Source organism: Brassica napus, chromosome A5, assembly GCF_020379485.1.
Source record: "Brassica napus cultivar Da-Ae chromosome A5, Da-Ae, whole genome shotgun sequence".
NCBI lineage: Eukaryota > Viridiplantae > Streptophyta > Magnoliopsida > Brassicales > Brassicaceae > Brassica > Brassica napus.
In genome coordinates, this window is record NC_063438.1 from 10546572 (window position 1) to 10572632 (window position 26061).

At 35.4% G+C, this 26061-nt stretch overlaps 2 protein-coding genes across 2 annotated transcripts; both read right to left on the reverse strand.

The window, feature by feature from the left end:
• Window positions 1-634: 634 nt before the first annotated feature.
• Window positions 635-3013, reverse strand: LOC125609636 (serine/threonine-protein kinase TOR-like). The gene is made up of 10 exons (XM_048781169.1): window positions 2923-3013; window positions 2670-2830; window positions 2422-2585; window positions 2215-2343; window positions 2039-2122; window positions 1875-1936; window positions 1716-1788; window positions 1308-1631; window positions 1003-1256; window positions 635-873 (listed from the first exon to the last, which is right to left on the reverse strand). Exons 4-8 carry the CDS (start codon window positions 2314-2316, stop codon window positions 1338-1340), a joined length of 615 nt encoding a protein of 204 aa, XP_048637126.1. The 5' UTR covers window positions 2317-2343; window positions 2422-2585; window positions 2670-2830; window positions 2923-3013; the 3' UTR covers window positions 635-873; window positions 1003-1256; window positions 1308-1337.
• Window positions 3014-4921: 1908 nt separating this feature from the next.
• LOC125609637 (serine/threonine-protein kinase TOR-like) lies at window positions 4922-5499 on the reverse strand. Its single transcript, XM_048781170.1, has 2 exons — window positions 5242-5499; window positions 4922-5152 (listed from the first exon to the last, which is right to left on the reverse strand). The coding sequence occupies exons 1-2, from the start codon at window positions 5360-5362 to the stop codon at window positions 4998-5000; spliced, it is 276 nt and encodes a 91-aa protein (XP_048637127.1). The 5' UTR covers window positions 5363-5499; the 3' UTR covers window positions 4922-4997.
• Between the last annotated feature and the right edge of the window lie 20562 nt (window positions 5500-26061).

Genomic DNA, 26061 nt, shown 5'->3' on the forward strand with positions numbered 1-26061 from the left:
GTGGTTAGATTAATATCCACTGTTATTTCGTGATTAAACTGTGCGTAATGTACCCATGTGTTATTTTCTAACTAGATCGTGTCTATTTTAAATCGTGATTTTAACTTAGTTAAATCGTGCATTTTTTGTTTAGCCGTGAGTTTTCTGAGGTAACTAGCCCTGCGACTTTGCCCCGAACCGAACCAACCGAACCGAACCGAACCGAACCGACATTTTTGGTTTTTGGTTCGGTTAAAAAAGATTGATTGTTTGTAAAAAAAGATTTTAATAGTGGTTGATTGTTTGTAAAAAAGATTTTCCATTATGCACAGCAATTAACATTGCAGGACCTATGCGCTTCCATAGGACAGAAAGAGAAACATCAATCTACACAAAGAGAAACTGTTTACATATATAAGGAAACTGCTTACTTTTACGTCCTTTAGATCAATGAGAGCTTTGAAATAATTTAACTTACTTTTATGCTTGATTCTGTTCACACCAAAATTTTGAAAAATATATGGCGTGTTGATTGTTGTCGAAACAACTTTTCCACTTTGACTGAACATATGTACATATGACTAGGAATTCTAACACACTATTATTATTTTTATTTTTTTCATTTCAGAATATTTTGACTGAAACACATGACAAAGATACAAAAGCCGACGGTACTATAGGATATCACCGGGAACTAAGCCGGCAGCAACAAGTTTCCAAAGCCCTATTATAAACGATAACGAAACTCCAAATCGACCTAACACATTATTTACATAAAAAAAGACCATAGTTTATCATCGAATTAAATCCAAAAAATGCAACTTAGTCGAAATTTTACAAAGCCTATTTACAATAAACAGAACAGATGATCCTTCTCACCAGAAAGGGCACCACCTGCAAACAAAAACAAGAAAATTTGTTCACATTTTTGCATCGAACCATTGGAAATGACTTAAAACATATCTCACGAACCAAACTTGTGCAAATGAAAACAGATAAGCACAAGAGTGGAGAAGAACATACCCGACATAATTTTGACAGATATTTTCATGGGAAGTAGCTTGATCGATTAGCTTTTGAACCTGAACTTTCACAGACAAACCATGTTCGACTTCATGAGAATCTCCTCCGAGCAAGTTATTGTGATCAGCAGTGGGATTGCTTGGAACCGCAGACGTAGAGAAATCACGGCCCGTAAGCTTATGACTCATACGAGCCATTACAACTACTGCACGTTCGTTCAATACCTCGTTTGCATCTCCAAGCATATTCACAGCCTGAAATACAATCCAAGAATCAAATCATCAACAAAAGAATTAAAAAGAAACCTGAAGAATTTCCTTCTCTCGAGTACTCCTTTAAGGCTGAGGAAGGTCTACATCAGCGGGATCTTCATCTACTTCCTCAGGTTCAACATTAGCAGAACCATTGGGATTGTTGTTACCGAGTAGGGCTAGTTGAGGGACTTCATTGAAATTAAAAAGACGCCAATTGATTAAAGGATCATGCACAAACGCCTCCATCATCGCCATTACACTGTCTTTGTTGGTTCTGAGAACTTGTATAACATTTTGGCATGTCGACCGGAAATTTCCTTTGATGCCACTTACTTCCATTGCTTTGACAAGCATTCTTGTCAGACGGAATGGAACCTAACATAGTGTTGTTTAAGACAATAAAGCTCTCTCCTCATATCGTCAAACAAGTCTTATGAGGAAAACATTATAAGATAGTACCTTTTCAGGAAACTTCTCTCTATTCATAGACGCCTCAAAACAATCTCCGAAATCAATATGCAAGATTTTCCCACTGCAAAATTGAAACCATTGATAAAGAAACAGAAGTATAGTTGGATGTTTTAAGCAATATAAACCCTTTTCTTTATTTTTATGTACCTGTATCTATCTAGCATAAGGTTACTTGGTTGTCGATCACCTAACCCAAAAATATAACCAACCTGATACGAGAGAAGTTCATTTAAAGTGCAAGTCAAACATGAGTAAAAAATCTACATTGACGCTACACAAGTGGTGAACAAATGATGAAAGCAACCACATACCATACTCATAACGGCTAAACTTCTAGTATCGTTGGTTCTTCTCTCCAGCCATACCTCTGACGAGCGACTTTTTAACCACATAACCTACCAAGAAGGAGAAACAAAGCAATTTCGTATTCCAGATTAGTTACTTTAGCCAAGAGAACACTACTAGAAGTTAAAGCTAGATTAAGTACCCTGGACAGATCATTTCCCTCTGTGTTTTCTAGAGCGTACTCAAATACTTCAATCTTTGCTATGAGCGGTAGATTGCCGTAGTTTGGAGCAAAACTCAACATATGTTTGTGTTCTTGATTAAGGATGATCTGGAAATAAGAAAAGGCATGTGTAAGAATCAACAGAAACTTTCAAGAGTGAAAACCTTCATGAATAAAAAGACAAACCTTTCGTGCATCTCTGTATTCTCGAATAAGATGGTGAAGGGTATCGCAGTTGGGAACCCATCCAATGAGTCCACTAATGGTATTACAGAATACCGTTGGATGGACAAATCTTTTTCTGCTGTTTTTCTGGAATTCTCGAGCAAAGTGTTCACCAAACCAAAAAGCTGAAACACAATAGAGCAAAGTGTTATCTTGTAGTTAACACAATAACTGAACAACTTTTTTTTTTTTTTTTTTTTTAAAATCACCTGCATAACACGCTCATCTTGCCTTAGATCTTCATGTCCCTTTAATAAAAAGGCATAGTCCTCACCGTCATTTCCGTGAATAGTCAATTTCCGTGGTCGTTGTTTAGATGTTATGACAAGAAGTTGACGAGGAAACGATGCTATCGTCACAACGGGGGCATCTATTTAAATAAAACCAAAGCAGTGATCTAAGCACCGAATCCTAGGTTAAAACCGTAAATCAGCTCAGACAAACTGTAGTTCAAAATGTTACCCGCACGGTATGTTCCAGGAACAGCTAGCTCCAAGTCACGACACAGCAGCAATTCAGGAGACACAAACTATCCACCATGTAATGTGACAGTTTGATTATAAAGTAAAAAAGAGACGAGAGAACCAAAGAAATAGAGAATCTTTACCTCCAAATCCAATGTCGTGAGGCTGGCAAGCTGTTTGTCAATCCGTTTGAAAACAATTGAAAATGACAAACATGTCGTTATGCCCCTTTCCTGAGATAAAGGCCAAGAACACATCTGAAATTTTGTTTCAAATTTTTCGTCACCTGTGTAAGTTCAGCATCTTTTCCAGTTCTCTTGTAATTGATACAACATTCATATGCCTCTAGTAGTTCGTGACGGTATGCCTGCATCAACAACACACCAACTTCAGTTGCTGATACGAACAAACACCATCCAGTTTCGCATATAGCCTTTACAAAAATATATGAAAACAAATACTCCACACCCTAAACCTCAAATTTTATCATGGTCACCTGGTTGACTTAAATTCTTAAAACCCCAGAAAAAATGACCACGGGTTACATGGAAAAAACAAAACTAGATGCTGGAGTGCTGTACAGTTCTGTGCTAGAGAAAGAAAGATTAAATCACGGATACCGTGGCGACACAGCTAATGGCATGTAACCTGTAAGAAAAACACTATGTTATACCCAAGGTTGGAAAACCAGGACTGAAAATGGCACTACCTCTATAAATGCTCTCTCTTGTATGGTCACGTTGTCCTTTCTTGCACCTTCTTCAAGCATCTCATGTAATGGCTCAAGTACTTTCAGCATTCCTTCAATGTTATGTTCTCCAAAATACAAGCGACTAGCTTCTTCTAGTGCTTCATGCCAAAGTATAGCAACCCTGATAAGTTCATGTGATACAAGTTGTGCCTGTTTTTTTTTGGTTGTTGTAGGGGTAAAGGAAAGGGGTCACCAATTAGCTCAGTTAAAAGAAACACTTTCATATATAGAGACAAAGATAAGCACAAGAAGCCGACTACTAGCCTGATCCACAAGGGCGCCACTGTGCTGGCGAAATTGATCAACCACCTCTTGAGCTGCAGCTCTACGCAGATTGCTTATTGATTTACATGCAACGAGAAGGGGATACATAAGAGCCTGAAAACATTAGAAAAGTAGTCGACAGAAATTATGAACTCTGAGTTGGCATGACATTTAATTAATTTTCAGATCAGAACTTATTAATAGTCATCATAAATTCGTAATACAGATGAAGATTTAAAAGTTTAGATTAATGGAAAACTACAAACCTGCGGGTGGTTTTCTCCTATGCGGATGAGAAGAGACTGTATCAGTTCCCTGACAGCACGATTATTTGAATGTATCCTAGCAATTATTGGAGGCAACACAACAAGCCATGTGTCAATGCTGACATGACTGAATCCTCTTCAATGCTGTTTGGACATCAGCCGTAGCTCCATGGTTGAAACATAACGTGAGAAGACGCAGTATATCCTAAGAAAATGAGACAGAAGGGAAAACAAATATTTCAACAAAAGCAACTTAGATCTTAAGGCAAACAAATGAAATAAATAAAAATGTCTCCTGATGCAGACATTTTTTAAGATATAAGCCAACAGTATATCCCGACTTTACATTCTTAAAAGAGACCATATACTCTAGTCAATAATTCACTGTTGGCTAACAACGTTTACCCTTAAAATGTTTGTTTAAGTAGATTCAACACCAGAGTAAACGTCAATCTAAGCAAACAAAGCTTCGATCAAACTCCCAAAGAGCATATTAGAGATCTCAAAGGTTAGGCTCATACATAAACCATTAATGTTTTATCAGAAAAAAAGACATTTTGTTTTTATATGCAAACGAAAAACAGAAAATAAGGAAAGACTAGTGTTGCAAAAAAACTCCTACTTCAACAAATATCAGAGATGAAACTTAATCTATGTGGCATAACAAGGCGAAGAAAAGAAAGACACGGGTTTGGTATGTGAAACATGGAATCCATGAAAGTATGCACACTTAACCTGTAAACTATCATCAACTCCTTTGGCATTCGCTGCACATGCTATAGAATGGAAGTATCATCCAGTGACTGCAGCAGCAACAAACTGAGAAGCAATTTGACCTTTTGATATGTAATGAGACATCACTGCCGTATTGAATAACCCCCATGTGTGCCATGCCTTAGCCCATTTAGGAGCATAGATGGTAGATTTGCTAAAGGCATCAAGAATTTCTGAAAAAAGAGTATTAGATTGTCACCAGAATGTTATGGTCAGAACTAGTTTGACTACACTTACACAGTTAAAAGTAACTAATATTCACCTTGAATAGACCCATCATTCAATCCGGGAGAAAGTGCCCACTGCCATGTTCCCAATTTGAGATTTACACGTGCAAGAAGTGGAACATTTGCTCCCTTGCTAGATACCATACTAGCCATCATGTCAGACTGAGAATGTGGCACACTTGAGAGTTCCCTCGTCAGAATCTAAAAACATTCAATTCACATTGAGAAGAAACATGGCCATTTAAATAAGAAAATGGGAAAATGTGAGAAAGAGAATCAATCCAGACAATGCAAGTAGCTAATGTAGAAGCCGGTAAACCGGACTGATGTAAACGATATAATAAAAGCGAAGTTAAGGAATAGACGAATATAGAAAACTAATACGAGAACAATAAGAAATCGTATTCACAACGAGACATGGAGGCGAGATATGATCTCTTTCCTTAACTCAAAATATTTGCTCCGTTAGTGAGACGGGACTGTACGAATATAGAATCCCAGGATACAACCATGGCAGACGAATCACGCCTCACTCGTGATCGCCCTATCGAACTATAAACTCTACGAAACACTCTCGTTTTTATGACTTACGCTAAGGGAATTTTGATGCTGGTTTCGATGTGAAAAAGTTGAATAAAATGAGAAGAGGAGAGTCCGTATTTAAAGAGAAGACTAGGAGCGGTTTTTCGAAACTGTTGTGAACGTTTTTTCCGAAAATCTCGCAAAGATCTCGGAGTGGAACGTTGAGCAGCTTTCTCCGCAAGTTTCTCTCTTGTTGACTCGTTCTGATCCATTTCGAACAGATAAACTTCGTGTTATTTTTAAACGAACTACATGTCGTTTATACACAAATGTCATGCTGTTTTTTAGAAATAAAATGGCAAAGCGTTGAGCTTAACTTGGTCCAAAAAGAATAATTCTTATCGGGCCAAAGGCCCTCCACCCAAGCCCAAGCCCAAGCCCACGCCGAGCCGAGCCGAGCCGAGCCGAGCCGAGCCGAGCCGAGCCGGCCGGATGGCGACGGCGGCGCGCGCGTGGAGAGCTCTCTCTTCCTCTGAGCCGTTTAATCCAAGGAGAGTGTGATACCATATATATACATCACAACTTCTCAAGTTTTAATCGATATGGGACTCTCTTATTTCCTTTCATTAATGCCAACATGGCTTTTTACAAAGAGCTCGTAAGCCCATTTCCTTTTCACATTTGCCTTTCATTATTTGAGCTAATAAGCTTAATAATTAGGCCCAACAATCCCCCACATGAATAGAAATGACTCTAAACATATGCAGACTAGATGCAGACTCGATAGACTCTAAAAAACTATACTTATTCTAATCCTGACTAGACTAGACAGATTTATCGAGAGTGTTTGCAAAAAATTCACTGTGTTTGAGTTGATGGCATTTTTAAGCTTTGAACCACTCATAGTTAATATCTGTTGGGTTTACTTTACCAGAAGGTGAACATGATGTCTAGAACCAACCGGTGTTTTATGTAAATCGAGACAACATGCATAACGCAGCTTCATTTTCTCGTAGAACTTAGTTCTCTATTGTGTTCATTGTGGCCCTGAACTATTCCTGGTTTTCATGAGTGAACTTAGAGAATATAGCCTTGCATTCATTCTCCTAGAAACGGCCTCATTTCACACTCATTAGGTGATTGACCATGAAAAGTATTGAGTAATACTCCGCTTAAAGAAGCTATGGAATCATTAAAAGCTTATGCTTATCCTTCTCACATTTGTTAGCACTTTTATCATCTTAGGAGCTGGGAAGAAACTACTTGTCTCAAGTGCTTTGGTTAGATTCTGTTTGATTTTGGTTTCCCTTTGAACCTACGTCTTGGGATCTCCAGTCATGATAGGTTGGGTTGCAATCAAGCATCCTCATTCGTTATAGGCTTTAAACCCATTCCTTTTGATGATTTAGCAACAACATCTCGTGACAAACCTTTGGTAAATGGATCCGCTAGGTTGTCAGCCGATTTGATGTAGTCTATTGTAATTACACCAGTTGAGATAAGTTGTCTAATGGTTTTATGTCGTCTTCTGATGTGACGAGATTTACCATTGTAGAGATTATTCTGAGCCCGAGCTATTGCTGATTGACTATCACAATGTATGCGTATAGCTGGCACAGGTTTCTCCCACATAGGAATATCTTCCAAAAAATTTCTAAGTCATTCAGCTTCTTCTGCTGCTTTGTCTAAAGCTATGAACTCAGATTCCATGGTAGATCTGGCTAACACTGTTTGTTTGGTAGATTTCCATGATATTGCTGCTCCTCCTAGTGTAAAGACATATCCACTCGTGGATTTTGAGTTTTTAGAATCTGATATCCAGTTAGCATCACTGTATCCTTCTAAAACTGCTGGTTCTTTACCATAGTGAAGCCCAAAATCTTTGGTGTAGCGCAAGTAATTGAGTACCGTCGTTATAGCTTTCCAGTGTGTATGACCTGGATTACTAGTATATCGACTAAGTACGTTTACTGCATGCGCCAGATCCGGTCTAGTACAATTTGTCAAGTACATGAGACTTCCGATCACACGTGCATACTCGTTTTGTGAAACCGCCTCACCTGAATTCTTCGTCAAGTGCATTTGGGGATCTAACGGAGTTTTTGCCGTACTATTAGAGTAATTTTTAAATCTCTCTAATATTGTTTGAGCATAATGAGATTGGGTTAAGATAATTCCGTTTGAATTTCTTGTGACTTTAACCCCGAGAATTACATCTACTAATCTTAAGTCTTTCATCTCAAATGTCCCTTTGAGCATATTTTTTGTTTGATTGATAATGTCTTTATTGCTTCCAATAATGAGCATATCATCTACATATAGGCATAGCAAAACATACGCATTTTTGGTAGTTTTGTAGTATATGCATTTGTCACATTCATTTATTTTGAAACCATTTGACATCATTGTGTTGTCAAATTTTTCGTGCCATTGTTTAGGAGCTTGTTTAAGCCCATAAAGTGACTTTACAAGTCGACATACTCTGTTTTCCTGTCCGGGAATGACAAAACCTTCAGGTTGTTTCATGTAAATTTCCTCCTCTAAATCACCATTTAGAAAAGCAGTTTTTACATCCATTTGATGGATTTCTAAGTCTCTTAAGGCTGCGATAGCTATCATCAGTCTTATTGATGTTATTCTCGTCACTGGAGAATATGTATCAAAATAGTCAAGGCCTTCCTTTTGTCGGAATCCTTGAACTACAAGCCTAGACTTGTATTTTCCACCAGGTTTTCGTGTCATTATCCATTTATTCCCTAATGCTTTGCAGCCAGGTGGTAAATTCGTTATGTAATAAGTATAATTTTGCATGATCGAATCAAACTCACTTCTGACAGCTTCATTCCAAAATGGAGCTTCTGGTGAAGCCATGGCTTCTGCCAACGTTTTTGGAACATTTTCTACTAAAAATGCCATTAGGAAATCTTCTCCAAAAGATTTTTCTTTCCAAGCTCTTTTGCTCCTTCGAGGTTCATCTTTTTCTCCATTTTCTGAAATATCATTTATAGAAATCTCGACGTTTGTCTCAGTTTCTGAGTTTTTGTCATTGTCTCTTTCTTCTCGAGTTCGTTTTGAACCTTGTTTTTCCTTATATGGAAAAATATTTTCGAAGAAAGATGCATTTCTTGATTCCATGACTGTATTTTCATGAATGTCTGATATTTCAGATTTATGTACCAGAAAACGATAAGCATTACTGTTATGTGCATATCCGATGAAGATGCAATCCACTGTTTAGGTCCAATAGTGACCTTCTTTGGTGGCGGCACCGCAACTTTTGCCAGGCACCCCCACACTTTGAGGTATTTATACGAAGGTAAATTACCTTTCCATAATTCATATGGAGTTTTGCCAGTTACTTTGTGTGGAATCTTGTTGAGGATATAATTAGTGGTAAGCAACGCTTCCCCCACATGTTCTGGGGTAACCCAGATTCCTGCAATATAGCATTCATCATCTTTTTAGAGTTCGATTTTTGCGTTCAGCAACTCCATTAGATTCTGGTGAGTAAGGAGCTGTAGTTTGATGGATTATTTCATGTTCTTTACAGAATGCATTGAACGGACCATCATACTCGCCTCCTCTGTCGCTTCTAACTACTTTAATAGTTGTTTTAAGCTGATTTTCGACCTCGAGTTTAAATTCTTTAAATTTTTCCAAGGTTTCATCTTTGCTATGTAATAAATAAACATAACAATATTTTGTGCAGTCATCTATGAAGGTCACAAAGTACTTTTTACCACCTCTAGTTTGTAAGTATTTTAAATCACATAAATCAGTGTGAATTAAATCTAGAGGTTTATTAGTTCTTTCAACACGAGGTGATGGCGTTTTTGTGAGCTTAGCCTGTACGCATACTTCACATTTTTGTTTACTTGTTTTGCATTTAGGAATTAGATTTAAATTCATTAATCTTTGTATAGACTTGTAGTTTACATGGCCTAATCTTTCATGCCATATATTAAAAGACTCAACCAAATAAGCAACTGGCTCATTCTTATTCATTGAAACTTTTGGAGCTACAACTTTTGGAGTGACTGTCATTACATTCAACTTGACAAGTCCACCCTTAACATATCCCCTTCCCAAATACATCCCATTCTTCCTAATCACGAGCTTATCCGCCTCAAAGCTTGTGGCGAATCCATTCTTGCTGAGCAAGGTTCCCGAGACCAGGTTCTTCCTCATGTCTGGCACATGCTTCACATTTGTCAGAGTGACCTCACGTCCAGATGTCATCTTCAAGATCACATTGCCGCGTCCTTCAATCTTGGAGACTGCAGTGTTTCCCATCTTGAGCTTCTCCTTTCTGATAGGTGCTGAACATCGCCCTATCGGTGCAAATGTGGGTGGTTGCACCAGTGTCATACCACCATTCCTTGGGGTTGTTGCTTTCAACTATATTTGCTTCAGTCACCACAGCAACGAGATCCTCCTCAGTGAGATTTGCCTGATCCTTCTCATCTTTGATCTTTTTGCGACACTCAACTGTTTTGTGCCCCACTTTGTGGCAGTAGTGACATTTCCCCTTGAACTTCTCCACATTCGCATTGATCTCAATACCTTTGTTCTTGAAGTTTTTTCCAGAAGCCTTCAAGGCTGCAGCAGTTTTGGAAGGCTTGGCAGGAGAATAGGCGTGGGCCTTTCCTTTGCCTTTGTGCTCAGCCATGTTGACACTGTGCTCCTTTGTACCGACCTTTGCAGCAGTTCGGTTTCTGGATTCCATCTGAAGCCTCGTGATGAGCTCCTCGAGCCCCATCTTCTTCTTCTTGTGCTTCAAGTAGTTCTTGAAATCCGCATAGCTTGGAGGAAGCTTTTCAATGAAGCTGAGAGTTGTGAATGTCTCGCAGATGGACATTCCTTCAGCAGCGATTTCATGGCAAATGAGCTGAAGCGCTTCCACCTGATCCATGATGGGTTTTGAATCCACCATTTTGAAGTCGTGGAATTTTGAGACCACATACTTCTGGCAGCCAGCGTCCTCACCTCTGTACTTCTTGTCTAGTGATCTCCATAGCTCTTTCGCCGTGGGGATCTCACAGTAGACACGGTACAATGGGTCAATGAGGCGACCCAAAATGTAGCCTTTGCAGATGAAGTCGGAATGCACCCATATGTCAACAGTTGCGAGGCTGTGAACATCATCAATCCCGTAAGGCATAAGGGGCTTGTCCTCCTGGAAGAACTTCTCCAGCTTCATCGTTGCCAGGAAGAATAACATCTTCTTCTGCCACATTTTGAAGCCTTTGCCATCAAATTGGTTTGGCATCAGTCCTTGAGTGAACACACTAGGGACAGTCGGAGGAGTTTGAACTGCCACCGGACCACTTGCAGTTGCTGAAATTGAACCCGTCTGATAAAGACCAGCACCAAATAGGGTACGGCGAGTGGTTTCATCAGCAGCATTCCCCGCAGGGAGGAAAGTGCTCGTTGTTGCTGCAGTGGTTGACGCTGTGATGTTTCCAGCGGTTGTCACGCCAGTTGATGCAGCGTTGAGTGGAGTCTGAATGACATCCGAGGTGCCCATGGGAGTGGGGGTGTCGTTCTCGTTTGTCATTTTCCTGTAGAGAAAACATGAAAACGGATTAGTACTCCATTCAACAATTAACATATTATTTTAAAGAAAATAATAGTCTAAAATCGATGTTCATTTTTGGTGTTTGAACCAAATCATATCGATATAAGTCTTGAAAAAACGTTTTGCAAACTCGCTTAGAAGCGTTCGCAGAAACCATTTTTATAGACTTAGAATGTTTCACAGACTCGCTTAAGAAAGCGGTCACTGAAACGATTCATATATATAACGTTTGAAGAAATGTATCAAAAAACGTTTTGCGAAAATGCTAGAAAGCAATCCGCAAAGCGTAATGAAGTAAAACTGAAACGTTTCGCGGAAGTGCTCTAAGGCAAATCGCAAACACATTTAGCCAGAAACGTTTCGCGGATAAGCGTATAGCAAATCGCAAACATCGTTTTGATATAAGAACAAACGTTTCGCGGAAGTGCTAGAAAGCAAATTGCAAACACGGTTCCGAAACCCGTTTCTATTAATCGTTTATCAACCCGATTAAAGCTTTAAACATAAAGCGATTTTGAGTTAAGATTGTAGAAGCCGGTAAACCGGTCTGATGTAAACGATATAATAAAAGCGAAGTTAAGGAAATAGACGAATATAGAAAACGAATACGAGAACGATAAGAAATCGTATTCGCAACGAGACATGGAGGCGAGATATGATCTCTTTCCTTAACTCAAAATATTCGCTCCGTTAGTGAGACGGGACTGTACGAATATAGAGTCCCAGGATACAACCATGGCAGACGAATCACGCCTCACTCGTGATCGTCCTATCGAACTATAAACTCTACGAAACACTCTCGTTTTTATGACTTACGGTAAGGGAATTTTGATGCTGGTTTCGATGTGAAAAAGTTGAATAAAATGAGAAGAGGAGAGTCCGTATTTAAAGAGAAGACTAGGAGCGCTTTTTCGAAACTGTTGCGAACGTTTTTTCCGAAAATCTCGCAAAGATCTCGGAGTGGAACGTTGAGCAGCTTTCTCCGCAAGTTTCTCTCTTGTTGACTCGTTCTGATCCATTTCGAACAGATAAACTTCGTGTTATTTTTAAACGAACTACATGTCGTTTATACACAAATGTCATGCTGTTTTTTAGAAATAAAATGGCAAAGCGTTGAGCTTAACTTGGTCCAAAAAGAATAATTCTTATCGGGCCAAAGGCCCTCCACCCAAGCCCAAGCCCAAGCCCACGCCGAGCCGAGCCGAGCCGAGCCGAGCCGAGCCGAGCCCACGCCGAGCCGAACCGGACGGCGGCGGCTGCGCGTGCGTGGGGAGCTCTCTCTTCCTCTGAGCCGTTTAATCCAAGGAGAGTGTGATACCATATATATACATCACAACTTCTCAAGTTTTAATCGATGTGGGACTCTCTTATTTCCTTTCATTAATGCCAACATGGCTTTTTACAAAGAGCTCGTAAGCCCATTTCCTTTTCACATTTGCCTTTCATTATTTGAGCTAATAAGCTTAATAATTAGGCCCAACAGCTAATACATATATCCAGATAATGAATAAAAAGCCATATGGATAGATGTCTGGAGCTTATGCACATAAAACAGATGCATGGACCTTTTTGTTGCGATACTAGCTGCGTCAGAGCCTGACAATACATATAGACCCCCAAAAATATAAAAAAAAACCTTAGATTCCACTTCCACGAGAAATTATATGGAAACTAAAAACACGGGATCTTCCCAATATAAGACTTGGTTACCTAATGTGGCTTCTAATACAAGATGGAGATTAGATGTTTGAGATGCTTTCAAAGTGTACGCCTTGAGTGCATCGTCCCATCGCTGCAGCTTCTCATACCTAGAAACAAACACTGTTACTAGTAACAAACAAATTCTGTCTGCGCGCCTATCACACACAACCGGAAATAAGTGCCATTAAGAATGATAAAAGTCATGTTACCATGATTCTTTTAATTGCACATCAAGATGTTGTTGAGCATAGGTCAATATGCCGACAGCAGCCTATGCCAACAAATCCCAAACAATCAAGAATGACACATAGCCAAGATGGGGAAGTCGTAGAAGTAAGATAATGTACCTCATGCTGGTGTAGCTGATTATTTATGTGTATAAGAGCCTCAACAACAGCAACTGGGTTGGCATCCATCCTTCTGGACCGTGGAACCTCAAATTCCATCTCTTTATAGTGCAAAGCTTTGGCAAAAACACGGCACTGCAAAGTTGAAAATGGCAACATTACCAAGAAAAACAGGATGAATGTTTGATTCAAAAAGGATAGAAATGCCATATCTTATGAAATACATGACGCAAACCTTTTCCGCAAGAGCCCCCAGGAGACGAATATCAATGGGAAGAGGCTTTTCATCATGTTGGATAAATTCTGCCTAAAACGAGTATTGAGGAAATAAAGCTCATGTGACAGGACCAAGAACCAAGATCACACAGAGGTAGGTTTATTTTGACTCTAAATGTATGATTCTTTACTCCAGTCTTAAGCAGAAACTCGGATACCAGGGTCAATATTAACGTTTGCAGATTGTTTAGTTGATGGTGTTTTTTTCAGTAGAAAGAATAACAGGTGCAATCACTAAGGAAATGGTGACCTAAGCAGAATTTTGTTTCTAGTCAAGCAAGACGTAGCTAACTCATTGCTAACACTATATATTTGCCTATGCTTAAAACACTAGCATTCAATGAGCATAACCATAGTTAAAGGAAAGCATACTTAATTTTTGTAGCTTAACAAAGAACATACCAAATTAAGTAGTGTCGCCAAAATCTCAGGAGGGATATTTGGAGATGAAAAAGCCATCTCCAAGCTCCTAACTAACTGCGTTTGGCTAGCTTCATTCATCTGTGCCCAGCAACTGACAAAACCAACGGCAAACAATTCTCTCCCGACAAAAGGCTGTAATATACAGTCGTTAAAATGCATACCCTTATGAGAGAGAGAGAGAAAAAGAAAGAGCATAGATGAAACACCTGCAAATGAGCAAGTTTTGCACAAGTTCTCAATGCTGGAGAGGGAGACTCTTTAAGTAATTCAATACTAAAATGTCTCATCCATTCTTCCCAGTCTTCCTTGGTACTGCGTTTTTTTTTTTTTTTTGATAAGTATGTGAATTTTCATTAATGAATAATGTGATACATGAGATACATTTGATTTTGAAGAATCAAAAACTATTGCATCTAAAATAAGCTAATAAATAAAGCAAGGGTCAGTGAATGCCCCAAAAAAGATTTAAAAAAAAAAAAAGACATTCAGTGACATGAAGATTTAATCATCACCCGAGGGTTTGATTAAAGCTAGACAAAACTAGCATCATTACAATTCTAGTTGATCGATGCTTTATCTTGAAGCCGGTACCTGCACCAAGAGCATAAATCAGAGAGCAATTCAGCCGGAGAATAGGCTTAGGGGTCGAAGCCTATCCCAAGCTAAACAATAGGCGAAGCGGGGTTGACTAGGTCCAGGTCCGGCCATCGTCTAGTGGGAAACCACTCCAGACGCCGAAAGAAGCTCCAGAGATCAACGTGACGAGTTTCAGATTGTGGGACAATATATTAACATACACGAGAATCCAATATAAAACATCTGTAAAACCTGCATACATCCATCATTCATAAACAAGTAAATTATACATCCATCATTCATAAGCCAAAAACCAGCAAGTTATATATCAATCATTCATAAGCCAAAACCACCGAGTCATACATCCGTCTAAAGCCAAAAACCAACAAGTTACACATCCGTCTCAAGCAAAAAACCAGCAAGTTCATCAATCATTCAGTAGCCAAAAAAAACAGAAGACCAATTTATTCGGCTGTCTCAATCACTTCCTCATAAATATCAGCCGCCAACTTCAGTCGCAGTGGTGTTATAATCTGATCATTCAAGCGTACAAAGTTACGTCCAAGAGCTAGACATTCAATGTATATTAAAGAGTACACACCACAATCTCCCGAGTTCTCATTTTAAGGGTTCTTTTTGTGCCTACGATAAGTAAACTGTTTTTCCTTTTTCTCTCTCGCTGTAGCAATAATTCAGCTCTTTCAGCTTCACAATTACTCCAATAGCTGATTCCCTCAACTCAGACCAAACATCTTCTCCAACAGCTTCTTTCACCGTCTGAATGTTGGCCAGATAACAACTATGGTTCATACTCCTATTCTGAATTGGGGGTTTTCCAACCTCATACAGACGATGAGGATACTTTCTCGTACCCGAAGAAAAAGCCATACCTGAAAAATAAATCACTTCACAAATTACTTTCTTCTCTACAAAGCAAAATTTCTTACTATTCGCATAATCAAAGTTCAGGAAAAAAAAGCAGAAACAAAGTTATGAATAATCAAGGCTACTAGATTTTTTTCACAATCGTGAGTAATCTTGCTATCTATAACCATAGTTTCAATTGAAATTTCATCAGCTGGTAAAGGAACAATCAATAAACAATAATCAAACAGTCCGTCGAAACCTAACTTTAATTACAGAACAAAAAAAAAAAGGTCTCTAGATTTCAAAGTGAACAGAATGTGGAAACTGGGATTTAGGGTTTTCGAAATTAAACATCTCAATCAAACAATATATGTTAAAAAGGTGTAATAACAACTTAGAATTGAATAGATTTAGCACTTACAGTTGAGATTGAGATTTAGGGTTTACGCAAAAGGACGATGGCGACTTGAGGAGCTGTCGAAATCGACGGCAGCTGTGATGGAGGAGATGTTGCCGGAGTGGGACAGGGACGACGGCGACTGCAAATCAGAGATTGCTCCACCTCCGACTGCAAAACAAAGCGTTGTTTCTATTTTTTTTCTAAATTTTTAATTTATTTATGTGGCAAATTTATGTTTAATCAAATTAGAGATGGGCTTTTAGTAAATTTGCTTATACTTCATTTTAGTCTAGTAATTAAAATTTAATATGAGTTATTTTAGTAATTATTAGATCAATTAGAGTTATTTCAAGTAATTCCTCAAAAATAAAAGGCCTCTAACATTCCTACAATATATACTATATTATCCTTCTTAATTATCTATTTCTCTTTTGTTTTATTTTTCTTCCGGTAAACTACAACTTTCTTACCTCTGGAAATCCTAACAAATCCAACGTTATTTCCCCAGTTCTCAAGGATCATTCATACTATTCAAAGCTATCTCTCGGAGATTGAGATGTGGAGTTTAGATCATTGTCGGCCAAGTAGAAATGAAGCTGCTGACGCACTCGCAGTATGTGTGACTCCAGACCATCGACATCAATCTTATATTGCTTACAATGCTCCTGTGTGGCTTCACCATCTCCTGGTACTAGAAGCGCAAGCCAAGTAATGCTTTTTTTGGGTGGAATCACCTAGGACATGCCTTATATCATTTGGTGCCTACTGGTATTTGTTTTTTTCTCCTCTCTTGTTTTTCTTGTTTCTTAAGCTATCCGGTTTAATGGGCTCGTTCGAACCTATATCTCTATTGTATGGAGAACAATGATATTTCAGTGTTACAAAAAAAAAAAACTACAACCTTCTTCTACCCTAATTATTATCACCTACTCTATTACTATCATTCTTCGCCATCATAATCTTCATCATGGCAACACCACCTCCGTTATGGAAAACCATTTCCTCTTCTATATCCACGAACACCGATTCTTTTATAGCCAGAACAACTGTTTTCTCATCACCGCCACGAAATCCGTAATACTATTTTATTTAGTTATTCCACACCATTCAGTTTGTTCCATACCATTCAGTTTTTCCCATTCTATTGATATTTGGGTTAAGATTATATTTTCTTTTTGGTTTAATGATTAGTGTTTTAGGTTTAGTTTATAAGAGGTTTGGGTTGACGTTGGGTAAGCATTATATTTTTCCATGTACTATGCTATTTTGTTTGTTACTATTCTATTTTGATTTTGCTTCACATTATGTACTATGTGCATATTTTGATTTTTAGGTTAGGGTTTATATTTTCTTTTTTAGGGTTTAGTGATTAGTATTTTGGGTTTAGTTTATGGAAGATTTGGGTTAACGTTGGGGTAAACATTACTTATTTCCTTACAATCATATACATTTCAAAATTTGAACAATATGTACTAGACTATTTGATATGTTCCATTCTATTTATAATGTCTCTTTCTTCAACCACATTAATTTTATCGGTGATCACCACAAACACCACCACAACCATTGTAATCTCTATCATGAAAGATCACCTTTTTCATGTATCCAAATCCGCTTCATTCTCCATAATCACTACCACCATAGTTTTCACACCGTCGTTGTAACCATCACCACATCTTCCGTCCATTGCCGTTGCATAACCACCGCCATCCATCCTCCATTGTTGAGCACCATTGATTTTCTTACCAACTACAGTCTTGGTCTTTTAGGTCCACATATTTTTCACCATCAACGTCATCACTTCTTTCTTCTTTCACCCGCAACTTGTTATGAAAAAGGATAAAACCGAATGAAACTTGGAAAAAATTGTTAGTGACTTAATAATGTCAAAATCATGGCTAGATTCTTTATTTTGCCTCCAAAATTGGCTATTTGGCAAATTAACCCTTAAAACTTAAGTAGACATTGAGATTATTTGGAAACTTGAATTAATAAAATTTGTTTGGAAACATGGATAACAGTTTAAAAAAAAATTTGTTTGTAAACATGAATAGTAATATAAAAAAATATAATATTGTTTGGAAATATGAATAGCAGTATATTAAGAAAAAAGTAATAGATTTATGTTAATAATAAAAATTGGAAGTCTATTATATTATGATAAACTATCTATTTGAGCCAACTTTAAAATATACGTAAATTGATTAATCTAATTACCTAAAAGCATTTTTTTTTTGTCTAAAATAATCATAAAATAAAATTTCAACTTATTTCAAATCAAAATAATAATTTAAAGTTGATTTATATTAAAAACTGATTTAAAATATACATATATTCAAAATTTTATTTTTACTAAAATATTTTCCAATAACTATTATTAAAATAATAGTTTCAATATATATAAAAATACAATAAAAAGCTCAATTTCATATACCAACTTAAATTATGGTTTTTATATTTCACATTAAATTTTAAAAATATTATATATTATTATTTATATGATGATACATATAAAATAGAGTAATTGGCAAAGATGCACCTAGAAAGGCTTGTAATTTGCCATATAACCTTGTTTCTTTTTAATATTTTTAGTAACTATAATACCCTTATCTCTATCTCTCTCTCTTCTCTCTTTTATGTGTTTTAATCTCTTTATCTCTTGTACAAATTATTCAAATCATCTTCTAATTCAACATAAATCTTTATTTTTTTATTCTGATTCTTTTGACACCCATAATGCTAATCTTATTATCTCACCCCAATTCCAATGTTTCCAATTTCGAATCACAATCAACTTTTAGTTAATATATACGTTATTAGGTATTTTATTACTTACCTGCTATTATTTAGATTTTAATGGATTCTTAATCGATACATTAAGTGTTAGCTGTTACAAATATATTTGGAGCTATTTAATAGATAACTAATTAATTGTTAATAGTTTCATTAACTGATATATGATTTGTTAGTCGATACATTTGTTTGATACATAGATTGTTAGATGATACTGAAATTATTAGCGGATATGTTAGTTGATATGTAGATTGTTACCTGTTATGTAAATATTTAGCTGATAAATCTAGAGTTACTTGTTTTCGACAAAGCATAAGGGCATTTTCGTCTGCACAGTGTCAAAAAGTTATTCCTTTTTGGGTTATCCATAATTATGGGTATTCAGCAAATTTGGACCTTAATTGAGGATATTCCACACATTGTCTCTATAAAATACTATTAATTATATGATTACTTATATGATGGTACATATAAAATACGATTAATTATATGATGATATATATATGATATATAATAGTGACTAGGGGTGGGCTTTCGGGTATCCATTCGGATTTGGTTTGGATTTGTTTCCGGGGTCAAAGATTTCAGACACATTCAGATATTTCTAAATTTTGGTTCAAATTATTTTCAGATCTTTGCGGGTTCGGATTCAGCTAACCTATTTAAATTATTTAAAGAAAAATTAAATTCATTATATACTTTAAATTTCTCAAAAACAATAAACAAAATAAAATATCACATATGAATTTGAATAACATATGTTAGAATACCTAAATTTAACATATAAATTGGTTTGTTTTAAATATTTGGATTGAGAATAAATAAAATTTTTAAATATTTTTGGAGTTTTGAGTATACTTTAACTATTTTAGATATTTATTTTTGACTATTTGTAGATATTTTCAAGTATTTAAACCAACTTAAAAGTATCATATGTATTCTGGATATTTTTATATACATTAAATCTAAAAATAATTTATATGTATAAGTATTTAAACCTTTTTCGGATACATTTGAGTATCTGAAATACTTCGGTTCAGATCAGATTCATTTTCGAATCTCTAAACATCAAAATTTTGAATAATTTGGATATTTAAGCAATTTCTGTTCGGTTTTGGTACTACTCTTTCGGATTGGGATCGGTTCGGTTCTTCAGATTTGGATTTTTTTTTATCTAGCCTTAATATTGACATGAAAAACAAATAGCAACATATTTTGAAAAATACATCTCCGCGAGCGCGCGGAGATCAAAATCTAGTTTTTATCAAACAGTTTGTCATTTATGTGTTGTACTTACAAGAGAAAAAAATATACATTAGTATAGAACGGAGAAACAACAAAAATATAATATACTAGGATCGGTCCGCGCAACGCGCGGAATATGCTTTACGTGTATGATACGCTCTACGTGTAATTGTGTAATGTATTGACGTATATTTTGTAAATTATAGTTGTATGTGTATTATATAACAAAGTGATATATAATCACATTAGAGGGTCTGTGTTTTTTAGATATTTGTCTTTTCTTCGGTTATTTAAAATTAGATTGTTTTGGGCATGATTTTATGTTTTTTACAAGGATGGAATCACAAAATTTATTAGGTATAATGATTTTATTATAAAACAATTGCTTTTATATATATATATATATATATATAACGCTAAAAGTTACTATACTATAAATTTTGACTAAATAACATTACTCATCATATTATTTCTTTTCAATTGAAAACAAAAAATCTTATATATTTATATTAGTATAATAAAATTTATTGATTTATAACAAATTATGTTATTATGTATTTTAATAGGAAACATTAAATGAATTTTTGTAATCTTTTCAATTTATTCAATGTATGTAAATTACAAAATATGATAAATACATTTAAGATTCATTTCAAGTCAATTTATTTACAATTTAATTAAAAATATAGCATATATAACTTTAAAATTTTTTAAAAATAAAATAAAATATGTAACATACATGTTGATGATAATACTGATTATCTTTTTTTTTTTGTTTTAAATAAAATTCAATTTTTAAAAATATTGAAATAAATATATTTATATAACCTAATTAATTAATTTTATTATTTGTTAAAGACCATGTTGAAACAATTTTTCTACCTTTAAAAAGTATACAATTTATTTAAAAAGAAAGCCTATAATTGTTTATTAAAAATATTTATAGACTAAATATGGTGTAAATATATTTTTCAAATAATAAGAGTATGAGATATGAAAAAAAATCATAAACTTTAAAGGATTGTGATAACATGTCGATTTATGTTGTTTCAATTGATGTTGTGGCTTTAGAAACAGAGATATTGTCTTTTTCCAAAAAAAATATGTAATTTTTTTTTGTAGACTTTATTATGACACTTTCAAGTTGTCTGTAAAATATAAATATCAAATTTGGAATTATAAAAATATTTTAAGAAATTTCCAAAATTTTTAATGTCCAAGCATAATACATTATTTAAAACAATCGCAAAACAACCGTCTTTCGTCGTGCACATGGATGTAGAATTACATTCTTGGTTTACAGAGTCTATATGAGTCTGTAAATGTTTGTTGTCAAAAAAAAGAAAAGTTCCATTGGTGACATAAGTGGGCCATTAGTTGATTTGATTAAGTTTTTAATCAGAGCATTTTCTAAAATTTTAGAGAAAATAAAAATAAAGCTAACATGTCATCCACTCGAATGCATCTTTCGCCTCTCAATCTTTTATGCCATGGCAAATTTCTCCGACACAGAACACCATGTAATCACTTTCAGTCTCCGGGTCCGAGTATATCTACTCGGAGGGACTAACCTCATAATCAGAACCCTCCACAGCCGCACATGAAAGAATATGCCACTCAATATTCTTATTCAATTTATAGTTCATATATGCTCTTAGTTCAGATATGCTCTCTTGTAATCTAGGAAGATATTAGCTGATTGTATCTAGTCTGTGTATATAAACACTTGTAATCACACGTTAAGTAAGATAAGAAAATATTCAAACTTTCATTGTATCAGAGCAAATCTCAATCTGGTACTTCTCTTCTTTGTTTTATTTTCAAAATTTTATGTGATTCTTCTGCTCTTCTTCGATATGTTATCCACTTCATCTCAGACGCCGGCGTCAAACAAACCCTAATTTCCCGTCTTCTTGTAGTGATCCACTGGTTACCGCCTCTCTTTCCCTGCAGTTCCTAGCCGCTTACAATCTCTGCAACCGCGGCCGTCACATCTGCCTATCTCCTCTCTCGTCCCTGCATGAAGAAAACGAAGAAATCATCAGCGTTGTCTAAGTGACGTGGTGGTTGTTTTGCATTTGATATGGTTCTTCAAATTTGGATATTTTATCAGTTCTGGTTTAATGTCTTACTAGATTTTGACCCGCGCTTCGAAAGCGCGGGTTTTTTTTTATTATAAAGAAAATTTGATATGAATTAGTATTTTGTGATTGTGCGTTATTAGTTTATTTGAGAATTGGTATGTATATATTTTTTTGTAACTCTTTTTTAGGTCTGAAAATTTTATCCGGATCCAAAAAAATCAACTGAAACCGAGTAAAAGATATAGGTCTGGTTCGGTTCCAGGTACATGGCAAATTACCTATTGGGTATGTTTTTGGACATGCGATCTCAGTTTGGGTCTGGATCTTACCGGAGAACTCATCGGGTACCCAAAGTATGCGAAATATTTTGTTTAGATTATGTATTTTTGGGTATTTCGGATATGTTGCTGGTGTTACAGATATTCTTTTAACATTCAAGTTTGGGTTATCGGTTATAGTTTTGGATAAATTTTCAAAATTTAAAATATATTTCAGGTATCTGGAAAACTTTTTGGTTCATCAAATCTGATTTCAGGTAAAATTAGTTTTTTGAATATTTTTGGGTATTTGTTTGGATTTTTGGGTGTTTGTTCTGGTTTGGATGTTTTCGGCTTTTGGGTACTTCAGGTTTTTCAGACCGATCCGGACCCGATAGATACCTGAAAATTATAGGTATTTTGGAGATATTTAAATTATGGGTCCGAACCAACCTGGACCCAAAAAAACTAACCCAAACCCAAGCCAAAAAAAATTCAAATATCTAATTGGCTCCAAATCTTTAGGACTCAAAGGATCCAAAATCAAAAAGAACCGCTTCGTACCTAATCCAATGACCCAATACTCAAGGCTACTCTCTTTCAATATATTTGTGTGTATTTTATAAGAGTTGCACTTAAGATTTGTTTGGCATATTTTTAGCTAACTGAATAGTATAAATTTGTAGGGTTTTAATATTTTTAAAAAATTTATCTTAAATAATAATTTTTATTATAAATATTTTCATAAAATTATTTTTTCGTAATACTTATAATTTTTTAACCGATGATTTGTTTAATTTTTTTTTATCAAATTTGATTTGTGAATAGTTGGATATATTTTTGACAACTTTGAATTACATTAAAAGTGTTAATTTTTTCAGTGTTCAAAAGTTTAGATTTTGTTGATAAGTACTTGTCGTATATTAATAGTCAGGTTAAAGGTCGTCGTGATTATTGAAAGATAAGTTATATCAAGGATTACAATGTTTATATCGAAATCAATATATGGTTCGCAGTCAATATATGGTTCGCAGTCTTTTAAAAAAATGAATTTATCAAGGTATTAAATTTAGTAAGAGATATTAATATGGTTATGTGGAGGATAAAAAGGCTTTAATTGCCGTTATTGTATCTTGTATTAATATAGCTATTAATAAAAATGTTAGATGGTTAGAGAAAATAAAGGTAGGATCAAAAAATATTAATGAGTAGGTGCAACAAACCTTTTGTAAGTAGATTTTTAGGTTGATTTTATTTTAATAGTATAGATTAAAATATATAAGAAAAGACCAAAAAAAGGTTAGTCTAATAAAAGGGTCCAACAGCCTTGTATAAGTAGATTTTTTTAGAATGTTTTCCTTTTAATAGTATAGATTTTATTGAAGTTATTTTCCTTTTTATTTATTCCTTTAATGTTTTAAATTATTATTTTTATCGTAAAACACTATGTTCAAAAAATAGGGCATAAAGCTGACTAATTGACCGATTAAGCGTGAAATGGTAGGTGACCATGGCAAATTAGATTAATTCTGTTGTATTCTGTATAATTGAAAAAATGGTCTGATTAATGACGCATAATGTTTCTTATTCCGCAGTGATATCTAATTTGGCTCAAATACAAACTAATTATGATATCCAATTTTGTTCAACCCCAAACCAGTCGTTAATTTTAAGCCCAAACCAAACCATTTGATGTATAATCTATATTATTAAAAGATAAGTACCCATTAAAAAATATCCATAAGTTTTCTAATTTATTTATATTTTCAAGCCACTGAGAATTAAAGTAAACTACATATTTTAATGATTGTCTTTTCCAGTTAAATTAATGAGTTTTCTTTAATCAAATTTAAACTTAATATCATTAAATAAACCTACATATTTTAATGTTTATCTTTTTTCAGTTAAATTAATGAGTTTTTCTTAGTCAAATTTAAACTTAATGTCATTAAATGAACCTAAACATACATCATATTTTACGTAGCTTATAACGGACGAGTACAGCCCAATAATGAACTTAAATTTTATTTTTATGAAAACGTGAATCACTTGACGTATGTAATATTTAAAATATATTAACTACAATATAACAAATGCATATAACCTTTCTATACTTTTGTTTGAAATGACCATGCTCAAGTTTTATATAGTCAACATGCATCAATCGATGTACAATATTCAAACCACCTATAGTTTTCGTTTTTCTTATAGGATGTATCAACCAACCAATCATCCTATTGATTTTCTAAGGGTGTGACTGGTGACCATTCGGGAAACAACAGGAATGGCTAAAAAATGAATGTTCGGGAATAAAATAGCAGGAATGAAAAGAAATGGTTGTTCTATGTTAGATGTCGTGTAGATCGTGCTTTGGCGAATGAAGAGTGGCACACCTTATTTCCATGTTCTTTTACAGAGTATTTAGGATTGGTGTCTTCTGATCATCGGCCAGTGGTGGCTTATCTTGAGGATAAAGTCACTAGAAGGAAAGGACAATTTCGGTTTGATAAGAGGTGGATTGGACAGGCGGGTCTCATGGAATCAATTACAATGGGTTGGATGGACTATAACGAAAGACAAGATGAAGGAAGATCACAGAACATCGTGGAAAAAATTAGTAATTTTCGTCACGAAATTGCTAAGTGGCGGAAAGATAATCCCCTTTATGGAAAGGAAAAAATAAGTGAATTACAACAAGCTCTTGAAGCGGTCCAAACAGATAATTCTAGGTCTCAAGAGGATATTTTGGAGGTTTCTAGGAAATTACAAGATGCATATAAGGACGAGGAAGATTACTGGCACCAGAAAAGTCGGAACATGTGGTATTCATCTGGAGATCTTAATACAAAATTTTATCATGCTCTAACTAAGCAACGAAGGGTCCGTAATAGAATTGTTGGATTACATGATGTTGATGGGAATTGGATTACAGAGGATACTAGCGTGGAAAAGGTGGCAATTGATTATTTTGAGGATCTATTTAGTACCACCTCCCCATCGGAATTCGATAGTTTTCTTATAGAGGTTACACCGGGAATTACTCCTCAGATGAATCAACATTTGTTGAGGCTAGCGACGGAGGAGGAGGTTAAAGAGGTTTTGTTTATGATGCACCCAGAAAAGGCGCCAGGACCGGATGGAATGACAGCTCTGTTCTTCCAACACTCATGGCATATTATTAAGAATGATTTAGTAGAGATGGTGAATAATTTTTTGGTTTCGGGAGAAATGGATACAAGATTAAATATTACTAATATATGTATGATTCCAAAAACAGAGAGACCCACAAGGATGACGGAATTGAGGCCTATTAGTCTTTGTAATGTAGGGTACAAAATTATTTCAAAGGTTTTATGCCAGCGGCTGAAAATTTATCTTCCTTTGCTCATTTCCGAAACTCAGTCGGCTTTTGTGGCAGGAAGGTTGATCTCTGATAATATTCTTATCGCTCAGGAGATGTTTCATGGACTGCAGACTAATAAAGCATGTAAAGGAAAGTATATGGCAATCAAAACGGATATGAGCAAAGCGTATGATAGAGTGGAGTGGGACTTTATAAAGGCCTTATTATAGAAACTGGGATTTGACCTTCATTGGATTAAATTAATGATGGAATGTATATCATCGGTGGAATATAGGGTTCTCATAAATGGACAACCACGTGGCTGCATTATTCCCCGTAGGGGCTTACGTCAAGGAGATCCTTTATCACCTTATCTATTTATTCTGTGTACTGAGGCTTTAATTGCAAATATAAAGAAGGCAGAGAGAGGGGATCAATTAACA

Coding starts and splice junctions, on each gene's coding strand:
- LOC125609637 (XM_048781170.1), bottom strand. CDS start 5,362: ATGATGGCTAGTATGGTATCTAGCAAGGGAGCAAATGTTCCACTTCTT. Junction 5,153..5,241: donor GAATGATGGGTCTATTCAAG/GTGAATATTAGT, acceptor CTCTTTTTTCAG/AAATTCTTGATGCCTTTAGC.
- LOC125609636 (XM_048781169.1), bottom strand. CDS start 2,316: ATGTTGAGTTTTGCTCCAAACTACGGCAATCTACCGCTCATAGCAAAG. Junction 2,123..2,214: donor AGGGAAATGATCTGTCCAGG/GTACTTAATCTA, acceptor CCTTCTTGGTAG/GTTATGTGGTTAAAAAGTCG. Junction 1,632..1,715: donor GAGAGAAGTTTCCTGAAAAG/GTACTATCTTAT, acceptor ACACTATGTTAG/GTTCCATTCCGTCTGACAAG.